At 31.0% G+C, this 18,920-nt stretch overlaps 1 protein-coding gene across 3 annotated transcripts in view; it reads right to left on the reverse strand.

Annotated features, from left to right (window-relative positions):
- The window catches only part of NBEA (neurobeachin), a gene marked incomplete at both ends in the record, with an annotated part of 593,662 nt that overhangs the window by 393,901 nt on the left and 180,841 nt on the right, over positions 1 to 18,920 (reverse strand). For all 3 annotated transcript variants that reach the window (XM_084235096.1, XM_084235095.1, XM_084235094.1), the window contains 4 exons: positions 456 to 894; positions 7,840 to 7,935; positions 9,566 to 9,734; positions 15,373 to 15,480. In XM_084235096.1, coding sequence (XP_084091222.1) covers positions 456 to 894; positions 7,840 to 7,935; positions 9,566 to 9,734; positions 15,373 to 15,480 — 812 coding nt within the window. The remainder of the gene's footprint in view (positions 1 to 455; positions 895 to 7,839; positions 7,936 to 9,565; positions 9,735 to 15,372; positions 15,481 to 18,920) is intronic.

Consider the following 18,920-nt stretch of genomic DNA (forward strand, 5'->3'; position numbering starts at 1 on the left):
TTTAATTTTAATTTTATTAATTAAAGAAAGCTTTTTAAACATCAATAATTATTAAAATTTACAATATCATAATGGAATTTCAGAAGCAGACTAGACCTTAGAGAGATTTTGCTTACCCCTCTCCCATTTTATTCATGAAAGAATTAAGTCCAAAAAATAAAATGAGTTCCTTATGTACTATTGTCACTTTATATGGATTATAATCAGAATCTGGGTTTCTCTATTTCCAATTCAATGTGTTATCTTCCATATCATATTGAAACCCCTTTTTTGAAATGCATTATTACAATGCCTTACAATGAAATAAATCAGGTGGACTGTCACTTTGATATTCTTCATAGTAGGAATCTTCATTAATAAATATAATTTTTCAAGAACATCTCAATATTTTTAAATTAACAGACTAATATTCCTTCTTTGTATAGAGCACTATGAATAATAAGTTCAGCACCTACCTGTCAAAGGAATGAAACTGCATAGGAAGAATCGCTTGCGCTTCTCTCTTCAATGCTGGATCTGGGTATGGGATAGGTTCGGGGCCGCACTCTGCAATTTCAACAGGGGCAGCTACAAGACTTTTCAATATTTCCTTTACATTTATGCCTTTGGTTTGACTAATGCTAGATATGGATGGTGCAGATTTCAACATTTCATTGGGATGTTCAGTTAAGCTTTCCTGTGATTTTTTCACTTCTGATGACAGTGTGGATAACAGTTCACTCATGGCATCAGGACCTGCACTAGTCTCTAACTCTGCCCCATTCAGGATACTAGCCACTTGCTCCTCTCCAATTCCTGAATCTGTATGAGGAATGGAACTTTCTATTTGAATTTCTTCACCAGGAGTTGGTGTTTCTTTTTCCTTTATAGTGTCCGGAAATGCAGCAGGTGTTTCTGTAATAAAAGAAACTGGTTTAAACAAAAAGCTTCAGAAGTGACAACCCAATATTATTAATGAAATATTCTCACATAATACAGCAAAGAAAATAAAACATTCAGGAAAAAATGCTAATTGGATTGGATAACAATACAAATCAGTTAAAACATATCATCCAGATTGTTCAGTAAGCATCAAGAGAGCCCTGTCTCTTTCATAAATTAGCTGACATTTCAAAACTGAGGACTTTAAAAGCATGGAAAATAGTGTCTACAACAATTTCCCATAGCAACTTAAAGATAATTATATGAAGTTCCTGTTTTAGCCTTTCATTGTTAGTTACCAATCATGCAAGAGAAACTCTTGCAATACTTTCCTAATATTTTTCTTAAAGAAATGAAGTCATTTTTTTGGCATCTCAATAACTAATGGTTATTTTTTTTAACAATTTGAAAATATATTTTAGAATTACATACATAAATACATACAATTTTAAAGAATCAAGTGCAAAAACTATCAAATGATTGGGTGAGAACAGTACTTTAGTAATGCTTCTCACTAATTTAGCCTACTTGTGCCTTTACTGTTATTTTAGAATACTTATTTTCATGTTTTGTGAAAATATGTCTGTTTCTTAAAACTGAATCAAAAAACCATGTATATAGGTATGAAATACACATATATTACCAATTAAAAAATAAAGAAAAAAAATCTTTAAAATGTTAAATTGCTATCAAATTAAAATGTTAATATAATGTTCTCCATATGACAAAATGTTATCAGATTCTAAATGATAGGCTTAAGAAATTTCTCTAATCCAAGTACAAATAGTGGTAATAGTTCTTAACTTAAGGACTCACGTCAAAGAAAATTATATGCAGCTCCTGTATAAGGCAGGTAGTTAATAGACATTAGTTACTTGTATTATTTTCTATGTTAGATTTATCCATTATAAACCAAGAAGGGCAGATCAAACATATTTCTAGGATCTATTCAAAATTATTATCTCTAAGTTCTTATTAGAATTTATAGCTTTACTAAATAAGTACCAAAAATACAAATATATAAAGTATACAATTTGAATAATTTTGATACATGTGTACATTGGTTAAGCTATCAATAACCAATCAATATATCCATCATGCCAAACATCTGTAAGTTTCATAAAACTGTCCTTAGTTTTGTTACTGTTACTATCTATTTCTTTATTTCTTTGTTTTGAAAGTTTATTAATAAGGACAAGGAATCAGGAGACTGCTCCAGTTGGGAATAGATTATCTTGATTTCAGCAAGACAGCTCACAAAATCTTTGGTTAAATATCTATGAAAACAAAGAGAGATGTTGTTTTGATGACACTATTGTTGGGTAGGTTCATGACTTGTTCAAAGTTTTATACACATTAGCTAAAGAATTAAAGGCAATGTGAAAGCATTTATTCAGATTCAGGGCTCAATTCTTGGACTTGACTAAACAGTTGTTTATGTCTTGAACATAGATTAATTCATGACATTCAAATTTACTGAGGATGTGGATTTATTAATTTTATCAGAATAATTTTGTGAAGATTTTGAACAAAAGAAAATACATTTTATTTCTTTTATGTCTCCTTTTATTGATTCAAATTATATTACATCCATAAATTAATTTAGAGATGAGTAACAACTATGTATTAATCTTCCCATATATTTTTCAGAATCCAGTAGTATAGTTTTCCTCATAATTGTATCTTTAGTTTTGCAGGAATTCAGCAATCAAAAAAGATAAACTAATGCCATTTGCAGCAACATGAATGGAGCTAGAATTATGCATAGTGAAATAGGTCAGAAGGAAAAAGAAAAATATTGGAAGGTTTCACTTATAGGAGGAATATAGGGGTACCAAATAATACATCAGGGGAAAGAACAGTAATAATACAAAACACAACAAAACAAAATAAAAACATATAGACAATTATAAACCAGAGACATTCTGCAGGGGAGGAGGAGGGAGAGAGATCAGAGGGAGGGAGGAAGGGACACAGGGGACTGTGGTGATGGTGCATGAGTGAATTGGTGGTGGAAATTCTATGGGGACCACACCTGAGGAAAAAAAAAAAGCAAGCGTTGTTTTAAAATGAATAGTGATGTAATATATATATAAATGAATAAATTTTGGGGAAAAAAAAGATGTGAGACTTGAAAAAAGAAAAGACTATAAAACAGCATAAAAAAACATTGGGCCAAAATAAAAATAGGATAGACTTCTTTGTTGTTCCCAAGATAAAAACTTAAAATAGCTGCCTGAAAGTTTTGAAAAGACAGATAATTTCAATAACATTACTGGCAAAACACAAAAGAAGCAAAGAGGTAATTAGGTAAAGGATTACTTTAAATATTTTTCTTTTATAAAACCTTGTAAAAGAAGACATGTGAGAAGACTCTCATTAGAAATAATAGCATTAGGAGTAAAATGAAAGGGAATAAATCAAGATGCTTCTCGAATATCTAGCTTAAGATAAAAAAAAATAATGATATACCACAAACTTAAGAGGAAATAAAAGGAAAACATAATATTTTAGGAAAATAATTAAAATTTTAATCAGTAGAGTCTACAGAATCTATCATACCTTAATATCTATACTTCAAGACATTTATAGCCACATATTTTGGGATCACTCAAACTGAGATAACAATTGAAACTTTGAAACTTGACGAAATAACCTAGGGATAGGAAATGAGAAGATAAAATGGCAAAAGCAGTTCTTTCCACTGTTAGAGATAGTATCTAATTTATTTTAATGCACGTATGCCTCTAGAGATCATATTATTTTGGGAAAGAAAATAGCTATGGCAGAAATATCAGGAAAGAATTAAATCTCAGTATTGGCATTTCTATGACAGAGAATAAACAAAGAAACAAAATAAGAACTCTAACAACAACAAAAAAGCTATGTGATGGTTACTAGCATGGGTTAGCTTTTCTTACAGAACTGAATTATTAAAAGGCACATAAATAGAGAGTCAAGTTAATCACTTAATCCGAATTTAGCTAATTTATACATTTGGACCAGATTTTTAGCTTTACCCTAATATGGAATCTCAGTATCTTTATGGTGTGTTTTATATTGAATCACATGAAAAACACAAACTTCAAGTTATACTAGTCTGTAATAGAATCTTGCTGGCATAGTTTCTAAGCAAGTGAAATCTTTGATTTGGTGTCCTACAAGCTACCATATAAAAAGATTATCTCATTGAACTATGTATACTTTTTCACTTTTCTGCTCAACTGACTCTCAATGGACAATCAAAATCTATATCTCATTAGCTAGATACTTGTAACTCTAGTATAAATATTCACCTCTCAATTATCAGGCACAATTAAAAGTTCATTAAAATTAAATTCTAGAATAATTTCAGTGGCTTTTCAAAGTATTAATGCAATATATAAAAATCTTAATTTTACTTTTTTATTTTATATTTTAAAAAGACAGGTTTATTAAGAAAAAGAAAGGAAAAGAGAGATACCTATATAGTCAGAGGTGAGCAAGGGAGAAAAGCTGCTTAATTTTACTTTTATTACACCAGATGAAAGAATGATTTCAAAAGAAATCTTCCCTTATTCAAATGGGGGGTAATTTTGAGAGTACAATAAGAATTACATTCAAATAAATAATCTTTGTGAAGCATACTTTATGATCACGTTACATAGCAACGAAAGAAAAACACCAATGGTAAATTTTGTAATCATAAATACTATTACAAAAGATATTAGTCATGAAAAATACCTACACTAATTTCCCATTATGCATTAACATCTTTTATGTACTTGCTCTCAGTTGATAGTATAAACTTCACCTTAGATATCTTAGGCTTCCGGAAGGTTTCTTCATAACACTAATGTACTTTGAGGATTTAACCCTAACGATTTCAATAGGAAGTTAAGCATGAACAGCAGAGTATAAACAATTGCATCTGTGCAGGTTATAGCAATGACACGAGACTTGTAACTTTTCAATAGTTCTCATCAGTTTCTATAGCAATAGGCAATGACAGTACAGAAAAATTTACTAGCCTGAGTGATCTTAATGTGAGAAACAGGCAGTTGGATGCCAGATGCCTCTTTTTCTCACTGTTTTTCATTGAACCTAAAGGGTTCATCTAATATATTTCAGGATAAATATGGGGTTAAGCTCAACAAGTGACATGATATCTACATAGTCACCTCATTTATCATACTCCTCCCCCCAAAATCTTATTTTGTAGTGATTTGTAAAGTGATTCAATATGTCTTACTTATTAAATTATTCAAATTGACATTTCCCAAACTATCTAAATATGAAATAACATGAAAGGAACATACAGGTCCTTGTTAATACAAGACTACAAATTGTATTGAGTAATTATTCACTTTTTCAAATATGGTAAAGCTCTGTTAAACATAAATTAGTTAAACCACAATTTGTACATTGTGTGTGGTTAAAAGTTCAGGTTTTGAAATTATGACTGATTTTCAAGCAAGTCTTATTTATCACATATTAGCTTTGTAATACTGAATAATTCATTTTTTTTCAGCTTCACTTTTGGTTATATAAAATGAGCATAATGACAGTACACACATTATAGCTATACACTATAGCTATACATGAATACAGTAATAGATTATATCTCTGGCCTCTTCAATTTGCAGACCAGTATCTCCTATCCTAATATCCCCACCCTTCCGTTATACTTTTAGCACTTAAGCTATTTTGTGTATTTTTCCATCCTTTCTGAATGTAATGTTATAATGGAACAATCATGGGAATTTAATCAAATTTATTAAAATCCCAATACTGCTCTACAGCTTTTATTATTATCCAATACTGGCTCCACAATGCTACCTTGGACAAATTTGTTAAACTTTCAGAATTGCAGGTACTGCAGTTGAAAAAAAAAAAGTCTACATCAAGTATTCTGTGAGGATTAAGAAATTTGTAAGGCTGTCACCCATAATGTTCTTGCTGTATTCAGTTTTTCAACTTAGACAATTTCTGCCAACATCTCAAAATTAGTGTATTTAGTAATTCTCTTCAACCCTATTTACCTCCATTCTTGTTCACTTTGATAAATGACCATTTTATCCTCCAATGCTTTGGATCAGATAGCTGAGTATTAACTTCGGAAACTTCATATACCTCTTGCCCCATATTTAATGTGTTAGCACATCCTATCAATTTTACCTCTAACATATGTTTCTAATTCATTTGCCTCTTTGATCTCCAGTGCCACTAACATTAGTAATTAGCAACAGCATTTACCTAGAAAGCAAAAGTCTCCAAATGGTTTATCTAGTTCATCTCAATAACTTCTCCAATCTGTCCTTTTTTCCTGATAATCTTTTACATGGTAGCGGGGGCATTAGATGTAAAAGAACTTTAAATGTGAAGAAGAGATTATTCTGTAATGTTCATTTGGGCTCATGAACCCTTTCAAGTAATAACTTTTTCCAAGCAGTGCTCAGATGTGACTACAGAAGAATAACCTAAATGCACTGTTTCTATTTTCAGAGATGGGAGTAAAATGACCATAATCCAAAGAGTACGAGTAGCCTCCAAAAGTGAGAAAAGGCAAGAAATGTTTTCCTTGAGCACATATTGAAAGGAAAACAAACTTGATGAGTCTTGATTTTACCTAGGGAAAGCTAATCTGTGGAACTGTAGAATAGGTTTGTCCTGTTTTAGGTCAGTAAGTCTGTAATAACGTGTTATAGCAGCGATAAAACACTAATACAATACTCTTTGGTACAGTTTAAAAGCCAGATCCAGACACACTGCAGTTACTGGCAAAATTCAGTTATCTGCTATTGTAGACTAAAGTCCCCCACTTTCTTCCTAGCTGTAACCCACATACAGTTTTCATCTACAAGATGATCTCAGGTCTCTGTCTCATGATCAATTCTGTATCAGCAATGAGGAACCTCCTTCATGTCATATGCCGCTTCGACTTTGAACCCTCTTATTTCTGTTTTGAACCAGTCAGAAAAAACCCTCTGTCTTCGCAGGGCCTGGGTGATTACAGCAGTTACCTAAATAACCACTTTTTCTTAAAAGCAATTGTGCAGTGCAACATAACCTAACACCAGAAGTAAAATCCATTATAGTCACTGTCCCATAAGTTATGCAGTATGTGTACACAGGAAAATCAGTGATGGGTGGGGAGGAAATGACAATTAGAGAAATCTGCATGCTGTGATACTTTGTTCTGCAGGTACTTAATAACATGTTATTCTTACCCAGAGACATCACTTTAGCTAATTTATTTTTCATCTCTAAAACGCCCAGCTTATTCTTTTAAAATTTTCCATTTTCCTCATCACGTTAATTTTTTTCTTCTAAATATAAAAACAACTTGAACATACTTACAATAGCTGTTTTAATGTTCTTGTCTGATAATTCCATCATCTCTGTCCTTTATGATTCTGTTTCTACTGATTGACCTTTTTCCTCTTTCTAATGCTTCACATATTTCTACTTCTTTGCATAACTAATAATTTTTATTAATAATTAATTTTTGCTGAATACGTTTATTCTTTTATGGAGAGAAGGAATTTTGTTCTGACAGAAAGCTAAGTAACTTATAAGTAAGTTTCATGCATTCAAGGCTATTTATTAATTTTTTTTTGAGAGTCTTGAGTAGCCTTCATCTCAGGACTAGTTTAGCTCCACTACCAAGGTATGACTGCTGCAATCTCCAGTGAATGTCACCACTGTGCATATTATTATACATATTATTAGGGAGCCTTAATTGGCAGAAGATATTTAAAGACGTATATAACAAACATAAGGGTTATATTTTGCTCTCAACAGCCAGGTATTTATACAATGTATATCTCCATGAAACCTGAGGTGTATACTTGTTATAGACTATTACATTATGGATATTGTATAACAATTGTTGAAATAAAAATATCCAAACAGGTCAGGAGATAAGGTCAATATTACCTTTGTAAAATGAGTGGGCAAAGCTCTGCTCAGGAATTAACTTGGCAAGGAATCCATGGTTCAAACTTGGATGAGGGATAGATGGTATGACCACAACTGTGGAGAAAATCATGGAATCAGATTTGAGCCAGCATGTAACAATCTGCAACATGATCCACTGAAGATCCATGACAAATATATATTACTGCAACATGCAAACAGTAATAGCAATAAAGATTGCATCTCTGAAGAAAGACATTATATATTAAGAGAAAGGAAATAGATATACTTGGTTAAGGGTAGCAATTTTAACAACATACACAAAGACATAAAAACACAGAAGAAAATCAGAACTGGAAGGTTCACTATAATACTCATTTTAAACACATATGACAAACATGTATGCATTAAATGAAGAAAACACTGATTAAGATAAATAAAGTCTTAGTGTTTTATATGGTCAAAAGACAAACTGGAATGGCAGGCAGAACAAAGTCAAAAGTAAAATCATACAATAATTAAATAACACCAGATTTATGTGTTAATAGGAAATGTAGCAAGCAACAGCAAAGTATTATAGCATAATCCATAGTTATGTAAGAACAATAAAAAGTAAATGAAATATGATATGCTTATGGAAAACAGATGCAGAGATTTGACCACTAATTTCTATTTACTTTTTTAAATATTAATTTCTTTGATACATCATTTGCTTGTATTTCGGAAAGGTCATTTCAACTGCAAATCCTGTGGTATATGAAATATCCACAGGACTAGCAACAAATAACCTTGATACAAACACCTGGCAGGAAATGCAACTGACAGAATGCACTCCACTATATTAAAATATAAGTTGTCAGGAAATGTGTTTATTCTTTTTAAGCAGAGTGGACAAAGCTTATTAATGCAAGAACATCTACAACAAGAACATCTTCTGTAGATGAAAAAGAACATGACTCAAAATGATTCATGTTATCTATAATGCTAACTTTCTACAAGTCTTTGATTTTAAAGCAAGTTTGTTGTAAAGCCTAGAATGTATGTTTGCTTTCTATGATCTTTGAGGGAATATTTAGATGCTGAAATAACAATAAAGAAAGAAAAAACGAAGGAAGGGAAGAGGGAGGGAGGGAAGAAAAAAGGTAGGGAATGAAGTGTGAGGGAGGGAGGCAGGCAGGCAGGCAGGAAAGAAGGAGAAAGAGATTTTCTTTGAACTTGATTATAAAGATTTGTATTTGGGCTTATTTTTGGTCTTCACCCACTCTATAAAGACCTTCTACTTTAATTATTTTAAAAGTTAAAAAATGTTAAAACTTTTTAAAAAATATTAAAAAGCAATAAGGCTGTGGTTGTTTTGGTGGTAAGCACAACATAGTAATATACATTTGAAGAAATATGATCTACACCACTAAGTCATGTAGTGTTGTAAAACCAATGTTATCTAAAAAAAAAATTACAAAAAATGCAACACACTTAAAATATGTGAATTATCTATATATTAAGAAATAGTATAAATGATTTGTATTGATAAATGAACCAATAAATGAGACACATCAAATTACATGAGTATAGCAAATATTACTGAAATAGCCATAGATTTTATAGAATTAAAGAAAACTAAATTGACATTTATCACCAATTTATAAAGATATAAAGTGATTATGAATGGGACCTGTTTAAATGGGGGTGTGAAAGTGAAATAGAAAGGAAATGAATGCTAAATACTTAAATAAAAAATATTAAGTACCTGTACTGGTTGGCGAATTTATTTCTTGTCTGATGTTTCTACCCGGCTGGCTTCCAGTTCTTGCAGTTTCTCGTTGGGGTTCTAATATGTCACGATACTTGGAAACCATCAGAACCGAAATGAAGTAAACAACAGCCAGAGCTAAGAACTGTGCCTGTTTGCTATCGTCCTGTGTAAAATGAAAAGGCAGTTTGACACCGAAAAATTTTAAAGTATAAGTTCTGAGAGTATAAGAAACCATTCCTATAACAGCATTCATTTTACTTATGGAGGCAAAATATGACACTTAAAACTTGCTAAGTATATACAGTTATTTAATAACTATCATTTTAAATATAAATATAAAATTCAAGGAACATCTGAACTATAGGTTGAAATGTAATGTCAAATAACAAGAATGTTGAAATTTTGTTGAATATACTATAAAATTTTATTCTTTGTCTTCTTTACCATTATCACTATTTCCATAATTACGTCTATATATTGATAAAATATAAAAATGGCACAAGGTGAAAATGAATAATTTAATGTCTAAATTTAAAACGTTAAGAGTTTCTAATGTTACAACTGAATAAAATAGTAAAAAAGTTATGACTGGAACAAATATGTTATTCTAATATACAAATACCTGAGCAGGAAACTGAGTAAAGCACATGGGAGTTATATATAACAGGGGAACATAAAACATGAATTTTATATAAACACAATGCAAGCAGAATATGGAAGTAGAATATGGCAGCTTAAAAAAAAAGTTAATGCAATCTTTAACTGCAAAACAGATAAAAAAGAGCTAACAGCAGTATTATTCTGCTCTGGAAAAATGACTTTTACACCACTGCCAATATTTGAAATTCCTAATTTCAAAAGCTCAGTGACAAAATGGAATTTCCCCAAAAAACAGTAACAAGGTTGGTAAAATCAGGCAAATTAAGATAAAGAATAGTTTTAAAAATCAGAGAACAGTTTTAATAAGCATATTGCAGCCTAACAGGGAAGGTAACCTTTATAACAAATAACTTCCAAAAATATAGAGTTTCATGTAATCTTGAAAGCTCCATACAAAAAACTTAAATAATATAGACAAATACTACTAAGAAGTCAAAAGTATATGGCCACTAAAACCACTTCAAATCGACTACATCTGAAGAAACAAACACAATTCAGTTTAAAAGCCAAATAGAAATGATATTTCAAACCAAAACTGCAAATAATTAGTGTGGCCCATACAGAGCAGATGAAAAATGCTATGAAATACACAAGGAAAACAAATATGCATTAAACTCTAGTACCTCTATTAACAAGCACTTTATATTTATTATTTCATTTAGGTACGATGTAAATAAGATTTACGATTTATGAGTATTTGTCAGAAAAGCAAGCAAATGAGAAATACTGATGATTTAATACTATGAAACAGAATTAGTACAGCTAATAGAGAAAATAATTTAGAACAATTAAATTTGTTCTAAAATATTATGAATTTAATATTCCTTACTCTGGGAAACAGAGAGCTTTTCTAGAGATACAGTTTCTTATGAAGTATTTGAAATGTACACATTTTGGATAAAATGTTAATAGAACACATATGTATGGATGAAACAAAATCAAACATTTAAACAGTTAATACAATGGAAAATGAAGTGCAATTAAATTAACAAGTTACTGAGCAAGAATAAATTCAAGCACATTTCAAGCTGTGCTAAACCATAATGTCACAACAACTTTTATTTTCACCACTGGAAACTCAGTTAGCAAGTACTCAACAAATATCTGTGGAATGAATGAATATCAACCACAAAGATTCAGAACTGCACCTAATACTGTGAATAGCTGGCCCCGTTAAGCTAAATTCTTCCTTATGTATGGCATGAAATAGTTGCCTTTTCAAATCCAGATCTCTAAACTGACTGTGCTGCTTATTCCCAGTTCTGTCTTTGAAAACAAAGCACAGTGTACATAGAATCAAAGCATCTGGAGAGTGACTAAATTTTTATACAAATTAATTGACTTGCCTAGTATTTTATTATTGTGAAGACATGAACTCTATTATGTTTCTCCCATCTGCTTAAGAGATAGGCCTCTCCACTATTCAATTTTCGATTAGTAACATAATTAACTTTGAAATCCATTAACAATTTTAATGCTTTAACCAGGATACTAGAAAAGTTTCCAATTCAATTTTTAAAGAATAAAATTACTTCTACTTATATAATTTTGGATACAGGTGACCTAGTATAATCTAGGCTCTCGGGAAACAGAAAAGCACAATGAATTTCCTTTCAAAATTGGTTTACTTGGTAACACTGAAAACAAGGATTTTTTTTTTATGCTACATTTTTTTCTGACCACATGGAAAGCTCTGTGACATCAAAACAGTCATGTAATTTAAATCAGCAATTTTAGTTATAGAAAACAAATGAGAACAAGAAGTTTTTAAAATTTATCATATTTTCTCTTTGCCAACACAACTAGGAAGTACTGTGTTCAGTGCCAGCAAAACTTAGAAGTTTTTGAAAACCATTGAAATTCTTTAATGTCTAAATTTAAAAGCCTGTGTGTGTGTTGGGGGGGGTGGTCTTACTAAGAAAATGATGTATTTGAAAAGTAAAACAAATGAGAAAATCTATGGAGGGATAAAGGAAAATAACAGTTTTTGACAATACAGTCTATCACTTAATGATTTGGACCGTAAATATACATATACATGCCTATGTATATGCATATCTTTTTGTATATCTATGAGTTTGTACACATTTATTCCATATTATACATTTATATGAATGTACCTATATTTTTCCTTAAAAACCTATTTTCTATCTAAAAATTAATCTCATTTAGAAATTAAAGCCACTGAAAATGACTACTGGTTCATAAAATTTCAAATCAAGAATAATTCTTCGCATAGTATCTGTAATTGACACATGAACATTAACGACTGTAAACCACTTATAAATGCCAGCAATTTAAAAATGGGGGAAAAGTCTGTCTCAGAATTTATGAAATAAATAAATATGGGCACAGGTAGTTTGTAGAGGCAAAAAATATTTACATAATACGGCAATGAAAAAAGAATGATTAGAAAGATCTAACTTAAGATTTTGACATTACCTCATACTAGTTGTGTGATCTTCATATTTCTGAGTCTTAACTTTTCTTAATTCCTAATCAGAAGCTTAGAATAATATATACTAAGTGCCTAATAGAACAGTATAAATTCAATTAAGACAAATTATTAGTACCTTCATCATGTATGGCAGGTATACTTGGGAATAACTTATTGCTTCACTTTTAGAAAAAAACTAAGCAACAAATGTTGGGTAAATCAACTATTAAAAAAATTAAGAAACTAAGAAAAATATTATAATAATAACCTGTTTTAGAATTTACAAATAATTTACACACAATGTCCCATTCAGCATAAACCCCTTCTATATTTGATATAAGGCCTGAGTGTGCCTTTTGGAGATGAAGATATGCTCCATGTTTTCATTATTCATTCATTCTGAAAAATACTCTCTACACAACAAAATTTGTAGAATAATTTCCATTTCTAAATAGTTATGAGAGTACAGATTATGGTAATATTCACAGATCATGTTTTTTTGTACTATCATGCATTTTCTTCCTTTTAAAATCCCTTTATTATTATAAATGCAATATTGGTTCATTTAAGAAAACTGAAAATACAAAAAAGGTATAAAAGGACAAAAGAAAAAATAAAAACTGTTAATTCAGAGACAATCAAAGGTAGCAATGCGGTATATATTTTCTGTTTTGTCAAAAATACATCAATTGTTTTAATTTGCTTTTGCTTGACTGCTAGTTACACAGACTTTTTATCATGGATTTTATCTTTCATATTTTATGTCTATTGTCTATTTTTCTATTGGAGTGTTTGCAGTTTTCCTAGTTATATATGATAATCGATATGTATTAAGAAGAATGACTAGTTTTTCTATCATATATTCCTACCATGCAATGTTATGCTGAATAACTTAAATATATTTAGTGCAAAGTACTCATCCATTTATTGTTAAATATAAATTTAAACGTAATTTTTCTTATGCTTCTTAAATCATTAATTAAAATAAGAAAAATAGAAGCCAAAGTGATTGGTAAATATTAACTATATTAAGGTACTGAGTATTGTCAATATTGAATTTGCTGTGAATCAATATATATATTTCTATGCAATTTGTGGAAGTCTTGATTTTACTTACCTTAAGTGACCATGTGATCGGAGGGTTCCATGAGACTGCCTACTTATGCTATATTCTCAAAATTTATAAAATTTCTTTTCTAACTTAAATTCCCATTGATTTTTTTTACAATGCATATTCTTTCTTTAAAAAAAAATTCCTCTAAAATAAGTGTCAGTAGCATCTTAATGGATGAACTCCTTTTATCAATACAAGGAAAATTTATAGTAACAAAATATTTAGTCCCTAGAGGTAGAGCAAATATATTAAAAGAGAAGAGTAGGTGATACAAGATTAAGTGAATTATAATTACTCAAGGTTATCTCTTTCCTTAATACACATATCAATTATTCCAAAATTTCACATCACTTTAAGATAAACACTTTAAAATCACTTTAAAAGATAAAAGGGACTACATTAAACTAAAAGGCTTTTTAACAGAGAAACTATCAAAATGAAAAGACAACTTATGAAATGAGAGAAAATATTTGCATATCACACTTCTGACAAGAGACGAAAAATGCATAGAACTCAACAAAAAAAGAAAAGAACCCAATCAAGAAATAAGCAGGAGAGCTTCTCCAAAGAAGACATGCAGATGACCAAAGGCGCATGAAAAAATGTTTCACATTACTTATCATCGGAGAAATACAAATAAAAATCACAATGAGGTGTCATCTCACTCCAGGATCAATGGCCCATATTAAAGAAACCAGAAATGATAAATGTTGATGAGTGTGTGGGAACCCTCATTCACTTTGGTGGAAATGTAGATTAGTTGAACCCTTATGGAAAACAATATGGAGTTTCCTCAAAATATTAAAAATAAATATACCATATGACCCAGCAATTCCACTCCTTGCTATTTGCCCAAAGAACACAAAAATTCTAACTGAAGGGATACGTGCACTCCTATGTTAATTATAGGTTTATTTATACTAGCTATGTTATGTAAAAAACCTAAGTACCCAAAGACAGTATTGAGTAGATAAAGATGTGGTGGGGGGAGTGGGTGGATGGGTGTGTGTGTGTGTATTCACTGTGGACTATATCTCAATTTGTAAAATCAAATGGAATCTTGCCATTTGTGATGACATGGATGAAACTGGAGGGAGTTATGCTAAGTAAAGTATGTCAGAAGGAGAAAGATAAATATAGGATGATTTCACTTATATGTGGAATATAGAGAGAAAAAAAGGAACATATACAACTAAAGCAAAAGAAATTCCGGAAATATGACTGCAGAATTGAAGATACTAGATAGGGAGAAAAATGAGGGGAAGGCTCATGGTGTATGTTGGAAGACAATGGATATTTTGGTGGTGGGTGTGGTGAGGTAACAGATCCAAAGAGGTATGAACGTTTCTCCTAAATCATGTGCCATACTGTAAGTCAATGTAACCTCAATTTAAAAAAAAAAAAAAAGTAAAATATCAATAAGCTTTCAGAGAAAACTAAGGGTCAACATTTTTATAATCAGAAGTGTATTATTAGCCATTAATCATTGGCACCAGGATATTCAGGTCTAAAATGCAACTTTCTTTTTAAATTTAATTATTTTACACAAAATGACAAAGGAAGATTTTTTTTTTCCTGGAAATAGCTTACCACATCCCGAAAAACAACAGCACGAAGGCGATTGATATCAACATCCTGAAGAAGTCTATCAGGATCCTTAATAGGAGACAGGTTACCTGGAACACTTTCTAATGGAGTCTTAAAAAAGATAAAGAATTATGAAAAAAAATTGTATCATACAGAAACTTATATAGTATAATTATATATACTATAATTTCAATCACATTACCAAAAGTATTAAACTGGTCACATTTTTTTTACCTCCTTATAGTTGAATAACATTTACTGACAATACTCTATTATTAGGTACTTTTTTTCTGTTCTCCTCTACTCTTGTCAATTTTATTTACTAGTACTCTTTATCAGCTGAAGATTTGGGTTCAAGTATCTTGTAAACTTAAAATTTTCTGAGTCTCACTATCCCTAACTGTAGTGAATAAGTCTTTGAGTCACTACATTAATCATCCATTAAACATTTTAATATATAAGATTAAAATATGACATTATTATATGAAATTTTATATATATAATCTATAAAAAGTTTAAAAAAATAAACTTCAAGAAAAATTCAGTCATGGCCTTAACATTAAACTTGAAAAACACTGAAGGTCATTATCACCAAAATAATTTTTATAGTTGAAAAACAACAATCTATAAATTTCAGATAATGGCACATAACAAACTAGTGAAAGCCAGGTTCCCTAAAACTTAATCTAGCCTTTTTACTTAGAAAATATTTTAAAAATTGTATGAACATAATATGTGGAGAATTGTGTGGGTTAAATTCGAGAATGCATACAAAGTATCAAATATAATTCTTGCAACTTCTTGTCACTCTAATTACAAATAAATGGTCCTTCTTCTACTTCTCTAGAAAACTCAATCATGATATTGCATTCCAAAATGTCAATATTTGTTTCCTGTACCGTAAGTGTAGTGAAAAGAATACGGTATTGGAAATTACTTGGTTGACAATACAATTCCTAAACTTACCAGTCATATGCCCTTCCTCTATGAAACTCAACTAAATCATCTAAATAACAGGGTAATAGTATTTATCACATGACAATTAAAGAAAATATCACATTATTTATAGCACTAATTAGAAGTACATACTTTATAGCATAAATGAAAACATTTATAAGTATTTTAATTTATATATATATATATTTTAAAGATTTCAACTATTTATGCATACAAGATCTGGGGTACAGGCCAGATGTGTGTGTGGGGGGGGCGGTGAGAGGATTCACAAGGGGAACAGAACAGGCAGATTGACCAAAGTACACTGCTGAGGCGAGCAGCGGGCGAGTCAGGAGAAGTCTGCTGCGCCATGTGGGTTGCTCCCTGGCCGGCCTGGGGATTGAACTCATGCTGCAGAGGCTGCAGAAGCTTTATAAGTTGTGTCTTAACCCCTTGCACCACCAGGGAGGCCCTACATACCATTTTACAAAGTGTTTCTATATCCATAATCTAATTTGATCCTTATAAAGAATTTTTTTAAATAAGGAAAGCATGTATTTATGTTGCTGTTTACAAACTGTGAAATTGAGAACCAATGAAGACACATAACTTATGTGTATCATACAGGTTACTACCACACCAAAATTAACTATGGTTCACTTACTAAAGTGCCACATAAAAATGTATAAACACACCAAAAAAAAATCAATCTGGTTCATTTATTCTCTCTCCTGAGATGGTTTGTTACCAAGTCAATGTTTCCCCTAATATTTTTATATCCATCACATACACACTTCTCATTGTCATAATTCTGGTTTGAGAGACACACTACTAGTCAATTAAATCACTACAAATATCCTTCTCATTGGGCTTGACCGTTCATATTCTACAGTTACACTTGGTTTGACCATCTTGAAAAAAATTATATTATTTACTGATTAAAGTGCAGACATCTTTAGGTTCAAAGTTTAAAAAATACAAATTTTTTCACTCATTATGTGTATATATTGAGTGGCAAACATAAGCTATTTAAAAATTCAAAAGTGCATTATTAATAAACAATTAATAAAAATTGTTGACTTTGATATATTGAAAAGAGCTGCTAGCTTCTTTTATTTACCCTTCCTCCATCTAGAGAACACAATCAGTATCAACTGAATATCATTGTGTTACAGGAATTTACAAGTACTTTAAAATATTACTGGTTTTTTCTTAACTGATACAAATAACTTGAAAATTAAAATTTGTATATATTTTAAAGAATGAAAACTGAAGCATAAAAGACTAGGAATTTTTCTCAGGTACAAACTATAAGTTTTGAGCAGGTTATAAAGTCAGAATTTCCTAATTTTAGAGTTTATGCTCTTTGGATAAAGTACTCAGAGTACTACACATGCTCTGGTGTGTGTTAGATAGAAGCATGCCCTCAGTAACATTTTTGCAAGCACTATTGCAGATATGCTTATTTTCTAAGCATTGCAGAGATCTGTGGAGACTTGTCAACAGTAAGATAATATATGGTCAAATATTTTCACAAACTTTACTCTGATAGTAGTAAAAAAGGACAAAGGTACAAGACTGTAAATAAACAACATATACACTAAATATGTGACTGTTCTGCTTGAAATTGTAAGTTGAGAGCCATACAACTTGTAAACAAATTTACTTCTTCACTTACCGAGCAAAAAATCCACTGCGATGTTATGAAACATCAAATGTATAATGAATGACTGGAAACACACAAAGTTTTATGAAAATATCAAAGAGAGGGCCTCCCCTGGTGGCACAGCGGTTCAGCGCTGAGCTGAGAAGCTGCCCGCAGCCTCTGCAGCACCGGTTCAATCCCCGGCCACCTGCAAGGGTCCCACATGGCGCGACAGACAGACCTCTCCTGCCACACCCGCTCCCCTCAGCAGTGTATTTCTTCATCAGTCTGCCTGTTCTGTTCCCTGCTCTGGCTCTGGTGAATTCTCTCACCCTCCCGTGCTTCTGACTGTACCCAGTGCTTGTATAAATAAATAAATAATTTTTTTTTTTTTTTTTTTTTTTAAAGAAAGAACATACCAAAGAGAGGAATCTACACTAGACTGAGGTGGTAGGGAAGGTGTCATAAAACATTTTCCTCAAAGGTCAGCACTTAAGATAAAGTTTAGAGTTGAATAAATTTTAGCTAGGTGGAAAACAAGAATGGACACTGCAAGTAAGGGAAACCTATATAAAACTATAATGGTAAAATATGAAAAGAATCTTCTGATGAGCTGATTGAAGTCTATAGTCTGATTAAAATGATAAAAGCAAAGGTAAGGAGATACAAGCTACACCTGGAGTAGTAACCAAGAGTCAGTCACGGAGGTTCTTAAAAGTCATATTAATAAAACTGGATGCAAAAAACGGGGTCAGTTAAACATACAATATAAACAGCTCATTTAGAACGAGAATGGCTTATATAATTCAAAATATGTTATTTATTCATTATAAGGGCATTTAATATATTTGCTGAATGTTATGGGAAAGTCTACCACCAAAAGCATATTCATTTAAAAAGAACATTATTCACATATTGAACTCTGGGAAAATCTGTATAACAATTAAAAACCAGTAATAACTGTTTGACA

Source organism: Talpa europaea, assembly GCF_964194135.1.
Source record: "Talpa europaea genome assembly, chromosome: 6".
Classification (NCBI taxonomy): Eukaryota; Metazoa; Chordata; class Mammalia; order Eulipotyphla; family Talpidae; genus Talpa; species Talpa europaea.